We start from the raw sequence: 18,174 nt of genomic DNA, 5'->3' as shown, positions 1-18,174 counted from the left end.
AACCTCAGAATCTGAAGTAAATATAATTAATTTATGGCTAAATGCTTTTGAGAAGAAGGGATCATATAGCTAACAGAAACTGCTCTATGGACTTCCTTTTAGCAGTTTTATTTACTTAGAGAAAAGGCAGAGCCAAAGAAAGGTTGCCTTTTAAGCAGATTTCTTGATTGTGGTAATGACAGTTTAAATCACTTTTTCTGAAAGGAAAAAAACCCTGATTGGTCTGAAAGCTCTGTTAAACCCAGAGGTAAAAATTTAGAGCAGAATTTCCAAGCTGTTTAAAAGGTGAGATCCTTTAGTCTTTCACATCTTTCTGAAGTCCTTTCCGTCCTGACACATTCCTCCTTCAGCCTTGCGAGCTCCTTTCAGCGAGCCTCCTCCATCTCTTGGCTTCTAGCCAACCCCCTGAGAATAGCAGCGGACATCTTCCTAATAGGATCCTTCTTTTCCTTGCCTTTGCAGTGCTGTGTGCTGACATTTGAAGTGTCATTTTCCACGTGTGGCTGGGTGTCCGCTGGAGTGAGCAGGGCGGTGCGCAGCGCCCAGCTCTGGGGTTCCAGCGTTCTCGCGGGTGTTCCCATGTTAGATCCGCTCGTGCTGGGAGCCTTTGCGTGACTGCAGCAGGGCTGGCACTGAAAGCAAACAGAATGTAGGAAATAGCTGAGTGATCTCTCTCCCTCTGGTTCTGCTCATCCCTCTGATCCCTCCCAGGCGTACATTCTGAGATGAATTTGTGCCTGTGTAGGGGCTGCTCGGCAGGCTGAAAGTTGTAGTCTAGTGCTTTTACACTACCAGCAGGATGATGACTATAATACTTATTGAGTATATTGCCAGTTCTGCAGAGAAGCAGAAGACCTTACTTTCAGTCTTTGCAATCTGATACTTTTGAAGAGGAAGCAGTTTATTTGTATATATATATGTATTTCTGCTCCTCGTAGAGCATTATTTGTCAGCTTTAACTTTGCCAATGACTTTTGCTTTTCTTGAGGAGAAATGTCACTCGTTCCTCCTTTTTTTTCCTTCCATCTGAGATTGCTTTACTTAGTATAATTAACTAAGATGACATGTATGTCTGTATCTGAAAGATTCACCAGTTTTGATGAAGTAATTACCCACTATCATGCTAAACACATAATAAAATCCCTATATTAAAGCAAAAATTTCGACTGCAAATTCATCTAAAGAAGACCCAAAAGCTAAATTTGTTGATACTGGGGTTACATGGGAAGTTACCCACATATAATGTAGTAGATTCACAGCTTTATTTCTCATTCTCTTCTATTACAGACAGACCTTGATTAGGAATTCTTCTTATACTAGCACCTAGATTGGGGGACCTAATTACTGTTCCTCAGTAATTAGGGGTATGGTTCACTCACTGCATCTACAGTCAGGGTGATATGGAAGTGGGTGATTAATCCTTTATCATTGAAAGCAAGGAACATTTTTCAGAGTTGTAGTTACAGTTATAGCTGAATGAACATCATGGAGCATATTTGTGTCAATTCATTCATTTATATAGGACTTACTGATGGTTGCCTGAGAGTTTTCTTTCTGCCTGTCTGTTTCTGTATTGTTTCTGTATCTATCATGTTTGATTAATGGGTATACTTTCTTTATTATATAATAGCTAAAATAGTCAAACAAAGGGAAAAGACAAAGTGGAGGGAAAGAAAAGATGTGTTATGAGATGCTATAAATAGATGCCATTACTATTCTGGATTCACAAATGGCAGGCAAAATGTAAGGGAAGAAAGGCTTTAGGAAACTACAGTGAGTAGCATATCATAGGAAGCTCTTAATTGCCAGCATGAATAAACACTGGTTCTGTACAGTCATCTGTGAGTAAGAATGCTCCTGGTGGTTGTGAGCAGTCAGTGAGCCTTTGAGGCCCTTTTGTTATGGATGTCCTGCAGTCAGGAGATACCTACACTTGTTCAGGATATTGATAAAAACTCAGGATAACATTTTAAATGGTTCTTCTCAGGATTTCAGGTCTTTTGAAAATTTTCATTAATTTTAGAACAACTTCTTCCAGCTTGCTTTTTCTGATAGCAAGCCTATACTGATTTGGCAAAAACCACCTGAAGAGAAGGCCTGGTTTCCCAGCACCATTTGTAGCCTTGCCCTTCCAGTTGGAAAGTTTTGCTTGTCATACTTCCTGCTGTAAGGATAGGTACACAAGATCCCCAAAATGACGGAGCAATGAACTGTAGGTGCATCTCTGCTCTGCTCCTGGAACCCCTGGTGTGTGGGAGCACATCTCTGCAGCTGCAGCAGTTTCTGGTTCTGCTTTTCAAGATGGATCCTTCGTGCTATTGCTGCCCACTTCCTCACCATTTTCTACATGGCTTTGTGTGTTCCTGCATGAGGAAGGTTTATTTGGGAGGTTTTTTAAGAAATTCAAGCTTAGTTGTGCCCTTCTCAGCCTTAGACAGTGCCTTGGTTGGTGTCAGCAGTTTCAGATCCTGTTTGTGCTGGAACTCACAAGAGAGGAAAGTGCTCAGTACCTGTCTCTACTTTTCCACTTCAGGCTACCAAAGAGAGCTGCTTTTCCAGAGGGATGATGGCTCTTTTAGTGCCTTTGGAAATGAGGATCCCTCTGGGAGCACATGGTGAGTAGTTCTGCCAGAATCATTGTGGAATTTTAGTATTTTAGATATTTTCCCTGCATCTGAAAAGTTTTTTGTGAAGCTGGTAAACGTTTCCAGCTGTATTAGCACTTCTGCCTGGTTTTCATTAGGTGTTTAGGCCAACTCTAAGGTCTTTCTTTCTGGATAACATATTGTCAAAGACATTATTAGGGCAATGCTTTTTAATTTTGGGGGGGGGGGGGGGCGGAAAAAGGAGTGATGAATTATTTTAACCAGGAAAATAGTTTAGTCTGAAAGTTTTTTTTCTTTTGCTTTCCTCAAAGGAATGAAGAATAACAATTAAATTGGTTATTCTTGCATTTGACTGAAACCATTTAGGGCTATGTCATTGTCAGCTATGTCATTGTCACTGCTTCAATCAGATTATCAGTTATCTTTGTACTTGAAGCTGAAGACTGACTGAGACATTTTGTAGGGGGTGAACAGAGTTCCTGGTCGTAGGAATTTGTTTTACTTGCATCTGTCACACTTCCTTTTAGTGAGACTGTAAACACAGCTGAAAGTCTTTTCAGTGCTGAGTTTCACTCCAGGAAGCCTATAGAGCATAGTTGTGGAAGCCAGATAGATAACAGAGAGAGGTTTCAGTGCTTTGTTCTGCTAAGCCTTGTTCTGTTTAGATGTACTTACATATCTCAGTGCATGCTTCTGTCCCTATTACTGTGCCACTGAATAAAACTTTCTTCTGGACTCAGTGGACAGCTTTCATTGACATCAGCAGGATTTGCCTTTGACTCAGTATTGATGGAGTGGAAGATCATTATTTACCTGTACTGGCAACTCTAGTACTTAAATAGTGCAGTGGCAAGTTACATGAATGTACATTTGGAAAGAAGAGAGTCGAGGGATAATGTGGAATTAATAATAAAACAACAAAGGTTGTTTTGAGGATATCATTGTAGGGCTAGTGGTGTTAATTAACATCACACTCATAACTGCATTACTTTGTAAACTATAACTTCTGCCTAGCAGCAGAAGGCAGAAGAGCAATATTTAAATAAAGATACACTTGTGCTGGCAGACTCTGAGTCTATACTCTATTTGTTTTTGAAGCATAGCTGTAGAAGGGATGATCTTCAGGACAAAGGACATACCTGCATTTTTTTTGTGGATTAAGTTGAGTCTGCTTATCTGAGTGAGGCATGATTTTGCTCTGGCAGGGGTGTATAGAACACCTTATGCTTTATCCTTACATCATCTGAAGCAGAGGAAGCTGTAGGACATGGCTAATTTTGACTTACTTCATGAACTTCTTCCCCAAGGTTATCAGCTTTTGTATTGAGATGTTTCCTTCAAGCTCGTCCATTCATAGATATTGATGAAGATGTACTCATGGATACAGCTAAATGGATTGTCCGTCACCAGAAATTAAATGGAGAGTTCCAGGAGCCTGGGAAAGTGTTAAATAGTGATCTGCAAGGAGGCATCAATAATCCAATTACTCTCACAGCTTACGTCATGTCATCCCTCCTAGGGTTCCCAGATAAACAGGTATTAGAATTCATAAATATGATTCATAGTTTTGAGAATGCTTCATAAATTTTCACAGCACCTGGTAAACACTTGGTAGTTAATAGAAATAGAGGGATATTTAAACACAGACAAAATTTAACTTCATTTTATTAAACATCCCTTACCTATACCAAGCAACACAAAGTTGTGTTAAGCCCTTCAATTTTATATTTGCGAAATCGAAAGTTTCTGTTCACAAGAATACTGTCATGACTTCAGTCCAAGAACTTGCAAAGAAATTTATTGGGGGGAATTAGTCTTAAAGATGTTAAGACATTCCAATTGATTTAATTGAAATGAGTCATTTTCATAAAGGGAGTGCCAGATCAAAAGGCATGTCTTTGAGATTCGTCTGTGACTCTGAAAGAGATTTTCATTATTTCTTGGCTGTAGTTTGGGGCTAGTAATTTTTCTGATTCAGGAGTTTTTTCTTTTACATGTTACTATTCCAAGATATATTTTATTCACTCTACATTCTTCAATATTATCTTCATTACCAGCATGCTTATGCCATCAAGACTGCTACAAACTTTCTAGAAGATAAATTAGGAGAAGGCATTTCAGATAACTACACATTGGCACTTGTGACATACGCATTGTCCTGGGCAAAAAGTACAAGAGCAAAGGAAGCACTGAATATGCTGAACGAGAGAGCAGAACGCCGAGGTACTGCACAAGTATCTTACACAGTTGTACAGCTAGATTTTTGTCAAATTTAAAAATGTCTATCATGTATCTACAGCTGTGTGTTCAGAATTCAAGTCTCTTCAGAGTATGATATAGAGAATTAGCCTAAGAAGTTCCAAGACAGCCTTAATGAGAAGTGTCCATAAATGAGTGACAATTCACAACAAGGCTTGGGCTTTCAGTCTCAGTTACTGAGATGCAGTACTGTGATGCTGTTGAAGGACATGTCAGTTTTCCTATTTGATTATGCACACTGGTATGACTGGTATGAGAGATGGATGAAGTTAATTGTTCCAGTTTGGAGAGATCAGGAGGGTATTGGGGAGCAATGAGTATTGGAAAGAAGAGGTAAAGTATTGGACTTTCTGTAAGTCAGTAACAGAGGTCTGTTGCACTTTCTCTGGGAACCTAGCATCTCAGTATGTTTAACCTCTTTCAAGTTCAGCACAGCTGAATTCTTTTGCCTAATTTGGGGGAAGAACAGACCATATGGAGTATAAGAAATGGAAGTTTTTGGCTTAAAATATTAACTGTCGTCCTGAAAAATTGAAAGGAATTTGTGTTGCAGCCTAGCAATGGAGCCTTTCTAGTGTCTATGTTTACTGAGTTAGGCATTTTGGGTAGTCACTTCTGGGAAGAAGTCATTTTTTTGGGAAGGCTTCACACAAGAATGGGTCTATTGAGCAGCTGTGCTGCCTGAGGTGCTTTCTCTGGTCCTGAGATGAAGGAGCATTGGAGCAACGAGGTGGCCTTTTTAGAAGGACTCCTTTATGTGAGTACTTCAGGCTGACAAGTAAAGGACCAATGTAAAGTTCACTGAAATCAGTTGAGTGACTATTTGGATTCCAGCTTTTTCTGTATCTAGATTCAAACTTGCTGAGGAAGCACTGAAGTCAGTCCTTTGTGGAACACCTTTAGGAGCACCCATTGTGTAAGCTTTAATGAAGAGGTTTCCCCTAAGACTTTCCCAGAAATCCAAAGATTGCAGTCTGTGGATCTGAGGTTATTATTGGTTCCTTTCACAGGAGAATTTCATTTTTGGGTAACACCTGCATCTGAAATTTCTGACTCATGGCAGCCACGATCCATTGATATTGAACTTGCAGCATACGCTCTGCTCTCTCACTTCCATCAAGACAGATTAGCTGAGGGGATCCCTATTATGAAATGGTTAAGTCATCAAAGAAATCACCTTGGAGGATTTTCATCTACTCAGGTAATATCTTGTCTTAAGGGGTTTTGCTATACTTTCTAAACAAGAGTGCATATTTAAAAATAAAAAAGGACCATTTTTACATAATAACTACTGAGTTTTGTTTTGCTGTAACAGCTTTGGTTATGTACAAGTTAGTATTATTGGCTTCATATTCCTGAACTGCTAGTTTTAGTATTTTTGGCAAGTCTAATAAAAAAGAGAATTAGAGGGAGACCTTCTTTATATAATGTACTAATAACAAATATTAAGAAGAAATAGTAGTGTCCATGGAAAAGTAATTAAACATATTTTCTAAATAAGTATGATGAATTTCTATGCTTGCTTTCTTTCCAAGGAGAGAAGCCTCTTTTAATTCTTACCATGTGCAAGTCCTCAAACTTCTCAAACGCTATTAACTTAGCCTTTAACTAAAGGGAGTAGCTTTTACAAAAACAGCCTAACCTAATTCCTCTGTTGGCAGTTGGTCTTAATAATATACTTTGTCCTTATTCTTGCATAGATTTTTGATGGGCCATGAAATTTGGAAAATCTTTACTATCTCCAGGAGGTTTCCATGTTATTGAAGCCACATCTTATAAGCTGTGCTGGCATCAAAAAAATTAGATAGTACTTTGGATTGCTTTGGTTTAAACTAGCTTTTAAATTAACTACAAATGCTGGTCACAGTAAAATGTCACATTTCATCATGCTGTTTGGTACCAAGGTGTATCGGCTATCCTTCATAATTTTCAGATGTTGGTTGGTATTAATCTGAGAGAAATCTCTTCTGAGTAAAATGCAATTTAAGAACCAGCCTGGTTCCCCTGAGATATTTAGTGCTTTCATAATGTGTTAATTCTTGCTTATTATTTGGAGAAGTTGATTGAAGCACTAAATTAGTTTAAAAAGCTTTTCTCTATTCTTCAGAAACATATTTTACTTGAAAGTTTGAAAATCTAGCAACATACCATTTACCCTTGAGGGTAAAATTAAGAAATTGATTTAATCCTTCTGTTCTTCCATAGTCTAAACTGTTTTGATTTCAAAATTACTCCAATGTCTTGCTAGATGCCTTTTTTAATTTGTAGGAATGACTCTATAGTTTTTTCCTTAACTTCTAAGATTGCTTTAAAAAATAATGTTTGGAGTGTTTCCTTCCATTAGTTTATTACATAAGAAACTTAACATATTGTTGACCAATTAGGAGGAAAGTATTAATTTGCATGTGTGATGCTTTATAAGTTAGGGTGCAGTAATTCACCATAATCTGTATACATGATATAGCTTACTGGGAATTTGCAGTTGATAATCAGCTGATCTTTCTGCATTTTAAGAAATAAGTGAAGCAGGTCCTCTCAGACAAGGATGTGGCATGGGAAGGAGAGTGTTTTTTTAATTAGACTGAATAGTCAGCACATGCTAGCACCTTAAGGTATGGCACAGTCACCATGTTGAAGTGAATGAATTCCTGTTATGCTAGAATTTTGTTACTAGAAGTGGCCTAATAATAAAGTATCTGTATGCCAAGACTGAAAATAGGTGCAAAATGAAATGCCTGAATAGTAAAAATCCCTGAGAAGATTAGAGAAATATATTTGATTACTGTATTTCTTCCCAGAAGATAGTGGACGTTAATATTCTCATTCCCTAAACTGTGCTGGACCAAACATTCAAACACTCTCTTGTGTTCGGGACCTGGAGAGCTAAACCTGCAATCACACACAAAGATGAAAAATATAATTTTAGATCCATATATGACAGTGTGTTTCTAAGTACACTCTGCAGTGGTTAAACAATTGCACAAAACCTTTAGGTCAAATACAGGGGGTAAACTGGGCTGAAACACTTTGAAATTGTTGCTGAGTGTCAGATGAAAATTAATTTCAGCCTTTTGTTTAAATTAGTGTTAATAATTTTTCAGGCTTGTAGCTTTTGTGTCAACGATCAAGGCACCCTGAAAAACTCCTGTGCAATACTGAGTGCTGAGTACTTAATGCATAGTCACTAAATAAATCTAGAAAGTAGCAGTGTTGTTACTTTCCTCTGTCTTTCTCCATGGTTGGTGTGGTGTGTAATTCTGGCTGTTGTGTCTTTCAGCTTGTCAGGTGTTAGATGTACCTTGCACAAGAGGAAATCTTCCTGGGCTGGCTCCCACCTCATTTTCCATTTCCACAATAGCTAACTTCTTGTCTTGTGTTGCTCTCTCTTCTGGGCTGGGACCTCCATGCCAGGGGAATCCAGAGATATGGAGGTGGCTGCAGGAAGATTCCAGCATAATCGACAAACGTGTCAATGCAGGGACTACCAGGGTTTGTTTCTCTCAACAGGACACAGTGGTGGCTCTGCAAGCCTTGAGTCTGTTTGCAGCTCTCACTGCATCAAGCAAAACAAAAATGGATATAACAGTGACAGCCCCTTCCTTGGAAATGCCAGAAACATTCTTAATTGATACTCGAAACCGTTTCCTGCTTCAGACTAAGGAGGTACTGTAGAAAGTGAGGAATATTTTTGTAAAGTGTGCTGACTGAAAGTACTTTGAAAACACTGGTTTACTCATCTTTTTCTTTCAGATACCCCCTGCACAACAAATGACAATTACAGTGTCAGCAGAGGGAATGGGATTTGCTGTCTTTCAGGTAGGCAATGCAGGAAATCAGGTAGGCATTCTTGCTAAAGATATGCTTTCTGTAAGGAAGGTGTATTTTGGAAGCTTTATAAAACATGTTGATAGGAACAGTCTTCCAAAATGTCTTAAATCAGTAGCAAAGCACTTCACTAATTGAGGAATGCTGTGAATAAAATATAGATATATTCCTGTTGTCATTTCTGACCAATGGCCTGGCCTTTTAAGTACTGCTGGGTGACTGACAGTTTTGGGGCATTTCCATGAGCCAGAGCTGTATCAAAGCAGCCCTGTCCTCCTGCAGAAATGCAACATCCATTTGCAAGACAAAGGACTGCAGTGGTACACTAGCAGGCACAGAGTTCAGAGTAAAAGAGGTATGTGGAGTAGGCAGAAAAGCCTCATTGAGAACCTGTGGTAACAATATTAAGGCACAGATGAGTACAGAATTAGATTGCATTGCCAGTTGTAAGGGTTATTTTCCTTTCATTGAAGTTGAAAGCAGCAAAAACTAAAAATAAGAGGTTATTATGGCTAGATTCTCTAGCAATTTTTACAGTGTTCTGAAATAGCACGAAAAACAGTCAAGGATCCTGCAAACTATGAACAGTAATAGATACAGCATCAACTGAAAGTGTGGGCATGGCAGAAAGGGGAAGGAGAAACACCATATCGGAAGAAAACGGTGTTGGATCTAACTTGATGTGGTCAGCAGTGGATCTCACTTCCCTGATGCCCTGTCCAGACAAGTGGTTCTGACCACACAGGTAAAAGAGCAGATCTTGGAAAAGCTACAAATAATGCATAAATGCTAGTCTCTGAGCATGAGAGATTAATTTTATTGAAAGTATAAACTTACACTTGCTGACTTTGTCACAAAACAAGAGTTCCTACTGGACTGCTAGTCATACTTGACAAAACTGATCCAAAGCCACCTTTAAGTGTCTCCAAGTTTTATGCCAGGTCAGATTCTATCTCAAGTTTCATCCAATCTGTCCTTCACTTTAGTGTTCTTATGCATCTGGGAACAAAAATGCCTGGTGATGGTTGGTAAATATGCTTTGGGATAAAACACCTTTTCAAAGAAGCCTTCACAGCAGTGAACAGCTGCTGGAGATACACCTCATTCATTCACCACCACTCCGCGAAACCCACAGTGCCATAGATCACAACCCATGTTTATTAATTCCCAGAAGTACAAATGAAGTTTCAAGCAAAGTTCAAAAGTCTCAGAGGCTAATTTAGATTCAGGCTTGCAGGCCGAGATAGGAATGAACATCTCAGCAGGACTGGGTTCACATCTGTGGTTTCAGTGTGCCTGTGTGTGTTTGTGTGGAATGTAACACAGTGATGTTCCAGAACAGTTAAGACTACTTAACCCTAATCATTGTTGAGAAATACTCCCTGATATTAAGTCAGCTAATTTGTCAGGCGAGCTGATCAAAAACTTTTCAGCAAATAGTTTCTTGCTGGAAGACACTAATTTGTTGAAATTAATACCTTTTGTGAAAATACATTGGTTCCAATTACTAGCAAGAAAATTTCCCATTCAAACCAGCATGTCTGGTGAAGACTGGTTAGAAGTCTTCCACCAAGAATAGCCAGTTGACTGTGGTGGGAGCACTCCCTGGGGATGTACCAGGGTTTTCAGTTCCTGGTTTGTTGCATGAACATGGAAATGTGCTTACAAAGAACTGCTGTTCAGGAACCAAGGCTAGATTACCTTGTTAATTTAGGTCACTGTGCTGTTGCCTCTTTTCCTGAAGCTTTGAGTCAGAGATGCTGTGACTTGATTCAGGATATTACTCTTAATACCCTGGAGCAGTTCCTCCAAAACCTTGTCTTTGCTGAGATCAGTTCTTTCCTTCTGCTTCCTTTGGCAGGTCTGGTATTCTAAAAGAAAGAGCACTGAGGACATTGAATGAGATTTCTCTTTTTCCCAGATACAGGCTAGGTCTGGATCAGATTTAATAAATCAGATAGCATATGACATTGCAATCACATTTCTGCAGCTGGGTTTCATTGTCTTGGGCCCGTCAGAATACAGTGGTAAGAATCACTGTTCTGGGATTTGACTTTCTTGCCAAATATAGCATGTCAAAACAGTAATTCATTTCAATATCACACAACACAAGATTAAATCCATTAATGGAAACATCATGCTTTCCCAACAGAATGGATTCTTAGGGAAAAAAAACCTTTTTTTTTTTTAATTTTTTTTTTTTTGTGAAATCTCACTATGTGCAAGTTGGCAGTGCATTCACTCCTGACCCTTCAGGATCTCATAAGATGTATTTATTTTGGTCCTGCTGTCAACAAAGTTTCCTAGCTCATCTCTCCATTGTGTGGGTATATCCCATGCATGACCTAAGACTCTGCAAGAGGGAAGAGAGGATGGTTTAGAGTATTGTGAAAGATGCTCTGGAGAAAGGAGTCAAAGAAGCACTCTTCCCTAGGAGGTCTGCTTAAAGTCTTGAAAGAAACACTTCTCTGCTCTACAGAACCACTGTGAACTGGTCTTGCCACATGACTAAAATAATTGGCATGGCTCATGCCTTTTTGGAAGGAAGGAGAATGCCACTAAAATCTAGAACTAGCCACAAGGGGAGGGTAGACTCTCCTGATCAGGTATAGAGAGGGAATAAGGAAAAACTTCAGAATTCCCTGTTACTCATTACTGGAAACACTGACTGTTTTTTCCACTCAATGTATTTTTGCTGGACTTAGGCAGAGGATTGAATGTTATTTATCATGGTGGTCCTGAAATAGGTACAGGATGAAATGCACACATATTTCTCCATTACTTTTTGAATGGATGTTGAGTACTCAGAAAGGGACAGAAAATATTGGAGACATTTTAATTGAATTCACATCCTCAGCCAAGCTCATTTATGCTGCTAGTTGAAGAAGAAAAAGGATAGGCATTGATTAGGGAATTATAAATGTGCCATATTTTTAGAAGTGTAGTGCAGTTGGTAGTGTCAGCTACTATTAGAAGTATCACTCTCATGCAGAACACTAGCTTTTAGTTTTCTCTCCTTGGGCCTCTCACCAGAACTGGTTGCACTATACACAACACTGGACCAGTTCTGCCTTTAGCTTTGGCAGTTGTTTTTAAAAGTTTAGAAATGCAATTGCTCATTTTGTTAATTTAATATGAGTTTCTGTATAATAGCTTTCTGTCCCCAAAGTGAGTGTGTATACAGAAGAAGACTTTAATTAAACTCTGTGTTCCTTCATTGTCATGAGAACTAGGAAAAAGCAAGTGAGACCATAACAGCAATAGCTTATTCCATGAAAATACTAGTTGATTGACCTGATCAGTATGTGGTTTCAGAACATCCTGCTTTGGCAGTAAATTCCCATTTATTAGCTTTTTCTGGCAAAAGTTAAAACAGTTTTATTTCTATGATGACAGATTGTTGAGGCACTGCTTTTTGTGTGCCTTCAACTGGCAGGCTTTCTAGATTGGTTTCATCCTTGGTACTGCCTTCTCCTGTGGAGCAGTTGCACATGATAAATCTTCACAGTTGCACCGTGGTTGTCCTGAGTGTCTCTACAGAATTGGCTCTGCACTCATACACCTTGCTCAATTCAGCAGTGTTGGGCAGGGCAGTGGGAATTATGTGTAGAGATTGAAAGAAGGAGCATAATTTTTGTATCAAAACGTGAGAGACATGGCGACAAAAATTAAAGATGATTCCCTCAGTCATCTAGATAGCATGGTGAGGGGGTTCTTCTTTGCTTTTAGTAGAAAAATAAGCAGAAAGTGGCTAAAATAACTCCTCTTTGCAAGACCACAATATGCATTTTGCTTGGCTAAAGAAAAGGGAATGACAAGTGCTTCTGGAAAAATCACAGTCCTTCTACAATGGTTTCAGGTAGCAAGTGGAAAACTGTCAGTCCAATTTTAAAGGTATTAAAATGCTTCCCCCTTGGACAGGGGCTTGTCCAAGTTATATGTTAGCAAGTCAATTACAGGCTGGCAAGTCTGTGCAAACGTGTGTTTTCTCATGTGCAAACGTGTGTTTTCTCATGTGAACGCTCCTCTGGTGTTGTGCTGTTAGCAGCTTAGCTAACCACACTGATTGGCTTTATATGTCACCTGATGTCTGTACTTGCAATCCACAGCTCAATGTTATGTACAACACAAAATACACCAATCAGAGGCTCAGATCTGTCCAAAATCAAGAAGCCTTTGACTTGAATGTTGATGTAAAAGATGATAAAGACGATAAAAACCACTTGACTTTGAATGTATGCACAAGGTAGGTAAATCAATTAGAGCATCTCATACACTTATTTGTATATACCAACTTTAGATTGCTTTAAATAAACTAAATAATCCATTTATTTGTGAATGAATTTACTAATGTATGGGATATGAATGTATACCTGAAGAAAATAAAAATTACTTTTCACAAATGATAGTAATTAAACTAAGAATCAATTCATAAGTTGATTTTCGCTGGCCTGGTCATATTTTTTCTTACTAGTATGCATAAAGATGGAGGTAGCCTAAATATTAGAGGTATGTGGAAGAGTTTGTGTGAAATACAAGAAAAACACTTAAAGGTTTCTTTGGTGCAAGTGCTTTTAAGTTGTAGGGGTGAGTGTGGACAGACTTGAAAATTGAATCAGTATCTTTGCATTCTAACTTGAATAGCAAACTGTGACAAGGGACTCTTACCTTTCATGAAAAGAATCTTTTGCTCTTGATACAGAAGCAGATACTTCTCTTTTGTAAAGAGAGAAGGAAGTTCTGAAGTGCTGAAAATACCATGAAGTAATTGTTCTTTGTCTCTATAATTAGCTTCACTCAGAACATTTTTGGCAGAAGTCAAAATCTATATTTACATAATGGTAAATTCACATTGCCTTATTGTCCAATTATCTTTGTAGTCTTTCATTCACCAGTAGTTAAGAACTTTGGTAATAGAATACAATACATTATTCTAGATTTGAAAGAGGTGGTAAGTTTTCTACACAGGCTAATTCTGTTCTTTTTGCTGAGGAGGATATGGGAGAATGTGTGCATCTGGGGTGATGTTTCTTGTTCAGTAATCACCTACTAAGAACTGAGCTGAGACTGCTCAAATATCATCTCAGGGACCACAGAACAGCCACCTGGTGTTACCTGGATAGGATTTGCATCATATGAGAATAGGTGACCATGAACTGCATATTCCTAGGTCAGCCAGTCAATCAGGTTATTTCTTTGTCTGCTTTTAGCCTCCACTTTGCTTGCTATTTAAAAGGTATATTTGAAAGTGTTTGTTTTCTGGCAGTATACATTTCCTATTGTAGTTAAAGACCACTGCATATTTCATATAAAACCCTATGGGATATTTTAATTCTCTCTATGTATTTGTTTTTTATCTTTTATCTTTTATTATCAACAAGGATGTTGTTGAGATGACTGTATTTGTTGTATTTAAGGATTTCATCTGTTTGTGAATACTTCCTCTAGAAACACTGTTTTCTTCTTGTGACCTTATACATATCGTATATATAACATCTTGTTACATTCCTTGTAAATGCAAGATTTGCAAAGTACCACCTGATCCACCTACACACCTTTCATCCACCCTCTCTTTTTGCTATTTATTTAAACTTTGTACCCGTATGCCTAGAACTGTTCTTAGCCTCTGCCTACCACAAGGGAGTTGTGACTGGAGATGGAGCCTCTAGGTGACACCATCATACAAATAATCAGCTGTAGAGAATATGATTTCAGTATAGAGGATTGATTTAATTTGGGAAATAGCCAGCAGGCATAGAGCCAGAGCTCTGTTTTTGTATGTTTCTAGTATGCAGTTTAGTGACACACGTGGTGGGCAGAGACAGTAGAGTACATGAGAGCTCTTGAAACAGAAGGGGCTTTTGTTCTCTTTTAAACTCTTCTATGAAGTATCAATAGCATTCTAAAATCTAGCACCAACTCCTGAGATGCAAAGGGTTTGCATGCCGGGCTTGGGGTAAGTGTTTTCTGGGCAATCTGATTCTCTAGCTAAGGCCTTTCACTTAAAATACAGAGAAGTAGTGCTCCATCTCTCTGGGAAGCTTGTAGGGTGGTGATGCTTTAATTGCAAAGTGTTCAGAGAATAGGGGGAAACCTAATGACATTGAAAAGCAGCTTCAGAAGACTACTTGGAACACTTAGTTCCAACATCAGTTCCATCAATTCAGTGTGGAAAGTAGACTGGTACTTTGAGTAAGTCTGTTTAAATTTCTTAGGCTACAGCTTCATCTCTGGTTGCTGAGCTTGGTCAACTAGTCATCTTCTTCTTCTTTCCCCTATAAATTTTATAGAACATATGCCTTATCTATATTACTAAATTAGTTTAAAGTTGGTCTACTTATGATCTTTATAACATGATGTGGCTTTCTAGTAGAGAAACCAATAGAGAATGACTGCTGAAATCTCAACAAGCAGGTATGTATAGTCTAGCTATGGGTATGCATCTAGCTATGGATATAAATAGTTAGGTACTGAAGGCTTCAACTTCACATTCTTTTTCTTTTCTTTAATCTGGAGAATATCTACCTTCTCTCAGCCAGCTTGATAGTGGTTGGCTATGGTCATCTTAACTGGGTATTATTTATGATAGTAGAGCAGATGATGTCTTATTCAAATTCAAGTGGTTCTTGGTTAGAGGAGCTCCTCTCTGGGAGGCAAATACCCAGGACTGTTAGCTTTTCTAAGTCTTATTGCTCACATACTTTTTGCAGACATTGGAAACAGATCACTGATGGTTCTATTTACTCTATCATTTCTGCTTTCTGCCTACACCAGCTTGGTTTTGTTTTCTCTTTGTATCATCTGTGAGAGGATCTCACCCTGATCTCATATTGCTGATGAGCTGAAACAAAAAGTTCAACTGAAAATATTTTCAGTTTTCTTCAGGTACAAGTTTCAAGTCTGTCTTTCTCTTACTGGTCATTCTTGCATGATGATTTTTTTTTCTTCTTTTTAAAAGACTATGGAGCTGAAGACATGGTACCACAACCCACCCAGATCCTCATAAATTCTAGGGCTATATCTAATTCACTCCTTGACCCTACCAAGATGTTTAGTTCCCTGTTGGTGTTTTAGTAGCACCCCAGGCTGGCTAGACAGCTTGGGTATTTTACTCTCCTCTTATTGGTAATTATGCAGAAATAATTACATCCAGTTCCAATTCAGTTATTTGTTTTCAATAGCAGCTACTTTGGCACAGCACATCATTGAACAGATGGTTTCATTTGTTTCTAATCTTGTAAGCCAGCTGAAGTCAGCGGTTGTGCTGTATTTCTTTCAAAGTTGTATCTGCCTTGAATCAGCCTGGCTTAACAGCATTGCTTTGAAAGCAACTCTTCCCTTTTATTTTTTTTTAACTACCCAGCTCTACAAAGAAATAGTTTAATTACTTTCAATTCTGCCAGGCTTTTGAAAGGAGAATTGGAGACACTTCTGTTCTAGTGGAACAATAATAATTTACCTTCCATGCTAAGGCCAGGGAAAGTCTTCTGCTACCTGCTTTATTTAAAGCAGTAGACTCTTTTGCAGGTGATTTAGGTGGCACTTGTAGCACAGAGCACCATCTGTTATGCACCATAGCGTACAAGGCTTACTCAATAGATCAAACTTTTACTCCAGCTTCTGGTTTTCACATTGGGAGAAGATACAATAATGAGCATTATTTAGGAAAAAAGAAGGGACTCAACTTATTGAATCTTTTTTTCCGAATGTGGAGTAATAACATGGCTATGCATTCTAAAACTGAAACTTTGAGAAACAATTTGGTGATGACTTTGTTAATGGAACCATCATTCTATGTGAAGGAAATATGAAAAGGTCTGGGAGATTTCTTTGGTGTGTACACCTGTATCTTGGCCTCCAAAATGAATAAAAGCAAAACAATGCATCCATAAGAGGAAATGCATATATTTCAGTACAAGAATTCCTACAGCAGTTTCTTAATTGCTTCTTTTAAAATGTGTTTAATTGCTATAGTTTCTGCATATTCGTAATGCAAACCTGTACTAATAGATGCTGATTGAAAGTTCCTCATGGTGTCAATAGAGTGTCTCACATGATTTATGTATTGCAGTTTTCTCAGTGCTAAACCATCATTTGCATATGTGGCTAAAGTTAGCAGGAAAAATAATTGAGAAATTAATTATTAGCTTTTTATCATTAGAAATTTTAGTGTCAGTATTTTGTTCCATTTGTTTCCTAAGTATTCTTAAGCATTATTACTTCATTAGCTTGGACTTAAGGATCAAATGTTTTCTTTGGAGAATGGGCTACTATATTTCTGCTAAAAGTTTTTGTCTTTGTGTTTTGAAAAGGTACTTTGGCTCTGGCACAGCTCCCAGTAGTGGTATGGTCCTCATGGAGGTTGGCTTACTCAGTGGTTTCTCTGTGTCACCAGATTTTGTTCCATTAGACAATACAGTTAAGAAAACAGAAAAGGACAATGGAAAAGTCAACCTATACTTAGACTCTGTAAGTTGGAAATAACAAAGAAATTTGTGGTGATGTTAATCTTGACTTTGACATTGTTAGGCTTAAATTTGGAAAGAAATTATGGTTATATTCTTTGGGGAAATCAACATCTGCTGTTTACATGGAATTAAGAGTTCTTCTGTTTTTTAGTGAGACTGGTTGGATAGGTGCAACTCAATTGTATTTGTAAGGGATTTCTAATTTAGGCCTCTTAAAAATCACACATAAGGCAGCTGTTTCAAGAAGTCTGTAATTTGACCAAAATGACTGCAAATGAGATAAGCATTGTTATATGCATCTGACTCTTATGCCTTTAGAAATGGTCTACCACTGAGCTAAAAGTCCTTACCTCTTCCATGAAGCCACCATTCCCTGGGTTCTCAGGATGTTTCTCTTCTGTTTTTGTAGCTAAATGAAACACAGGTTTGTGTGGATATTCCAGCTGTGAGAGACTTCAAGGTTTCAAATATCCAAGATGCTTCAGTGACTGTAGTGGATTACTATGAACCTAGTAAGTGTCAGTCATTTCAAATGGTACTTAATTATTCAGAAGTTTAAAATAATGTTTCTTCATGCAGGAATAGGAGAAATTTTAGTGAAGAAAAAGCTGCATTGAACTGTAATCTTTTTGGACATTTATGTGCCCAATTTGCTAACAAGTAGTAGTGTTTTCACATATCTATTGTCCTGAGGGGTTGGTTCAACTGTTGCAAATTGTCTGGCCCAATATGTTCCCAAAACTATCAAAATGAAGCAGAAGATTCGCTGTGATTCATGTACTAAGTTAATCATTACCTCTTGAGTAGTTTCGCAATCGGTTTCTTGCTTAAACTGAGTCCTTCATGAGAGAAAATGCCAATATTTTGACTTCTGTTGTTAGCTAAAACAGGTGTACACTGGAAAAGCTGTTTCAAAGGGGTTTTTTGGCAGGGAGGGGATTTGGGTTGGTTTGCTTGTTTGTGGGTTTTGGGAGCTTTTTGTTTTTTTGTTTGTTGTGTATGAATGTAGTATTATA

General features: G+C 38.2%; 1 protein-coding gene across 1 annotated transcript in view; it reads left to right on the top strand.

The window, feature by feature from the left end:
* The window catches only part of CD109 (CD109 molecule), a 74,405-nt gene that overhangs the window by 48,556 nt on the left and 7,675 nt on the right, over window positions 1–18,174 (top strand). The window contains exons 24-32 of the mRNA XM_033056422.1: window positions 2,534–2,615; window positions 3,914–4,142; window positions 4,664–4,829; window positions 5,876–6,066; window positions 8,373–8,528; window positions 8,616–8,681; window positions 12,800–12,936; window positions 17,003–17,159; window positions 17,568–17,670. Of these exons, the coding sequence (XP_032912313.1) occupies window positions 2,534–2,615; window positions 3,914–4,142; window positions 4,664–4,829; window positions 5,876–6,066; window positions 8,373–8,528; window positions 8,616–8,681; window positions 12,800–12,936; window positions 17,003–17,159; window positions 17,568–17,670 (1,287 nt within the window). The remainder of the gene's footprint in view (window positions 1–2,533; window positions 2,616–3,913; window positions 4,143–4,663; window positions 4,830–5,875; window positions 6,067–8,372; window positions 8,529–8,615; window positions 8,682–12,799; window positions 12,937–17,002; window positions 17,160–17,567; window positions 17,671–18,174) is intronic.

This window comes from Catharus ustulatus, chromosome 3 (genome assembly GCF_009819885.2).
Source record: "Catharus ustulatus isolate bCatUst1 chromosome 3, bCatUst1.pri.v2, whole genome shotgun sequence".
In the NCBI taxonomy this organism is placed as follows: domain Eukaryota; kingdom Metazoa; phylum Chordata; class Aves; order Passeriformes; family Turdidae; genus Catharus; species Catharus ustulatus.
This window is presented reverse-complemented; position numbering and strand designations above follow the sequence as displayed.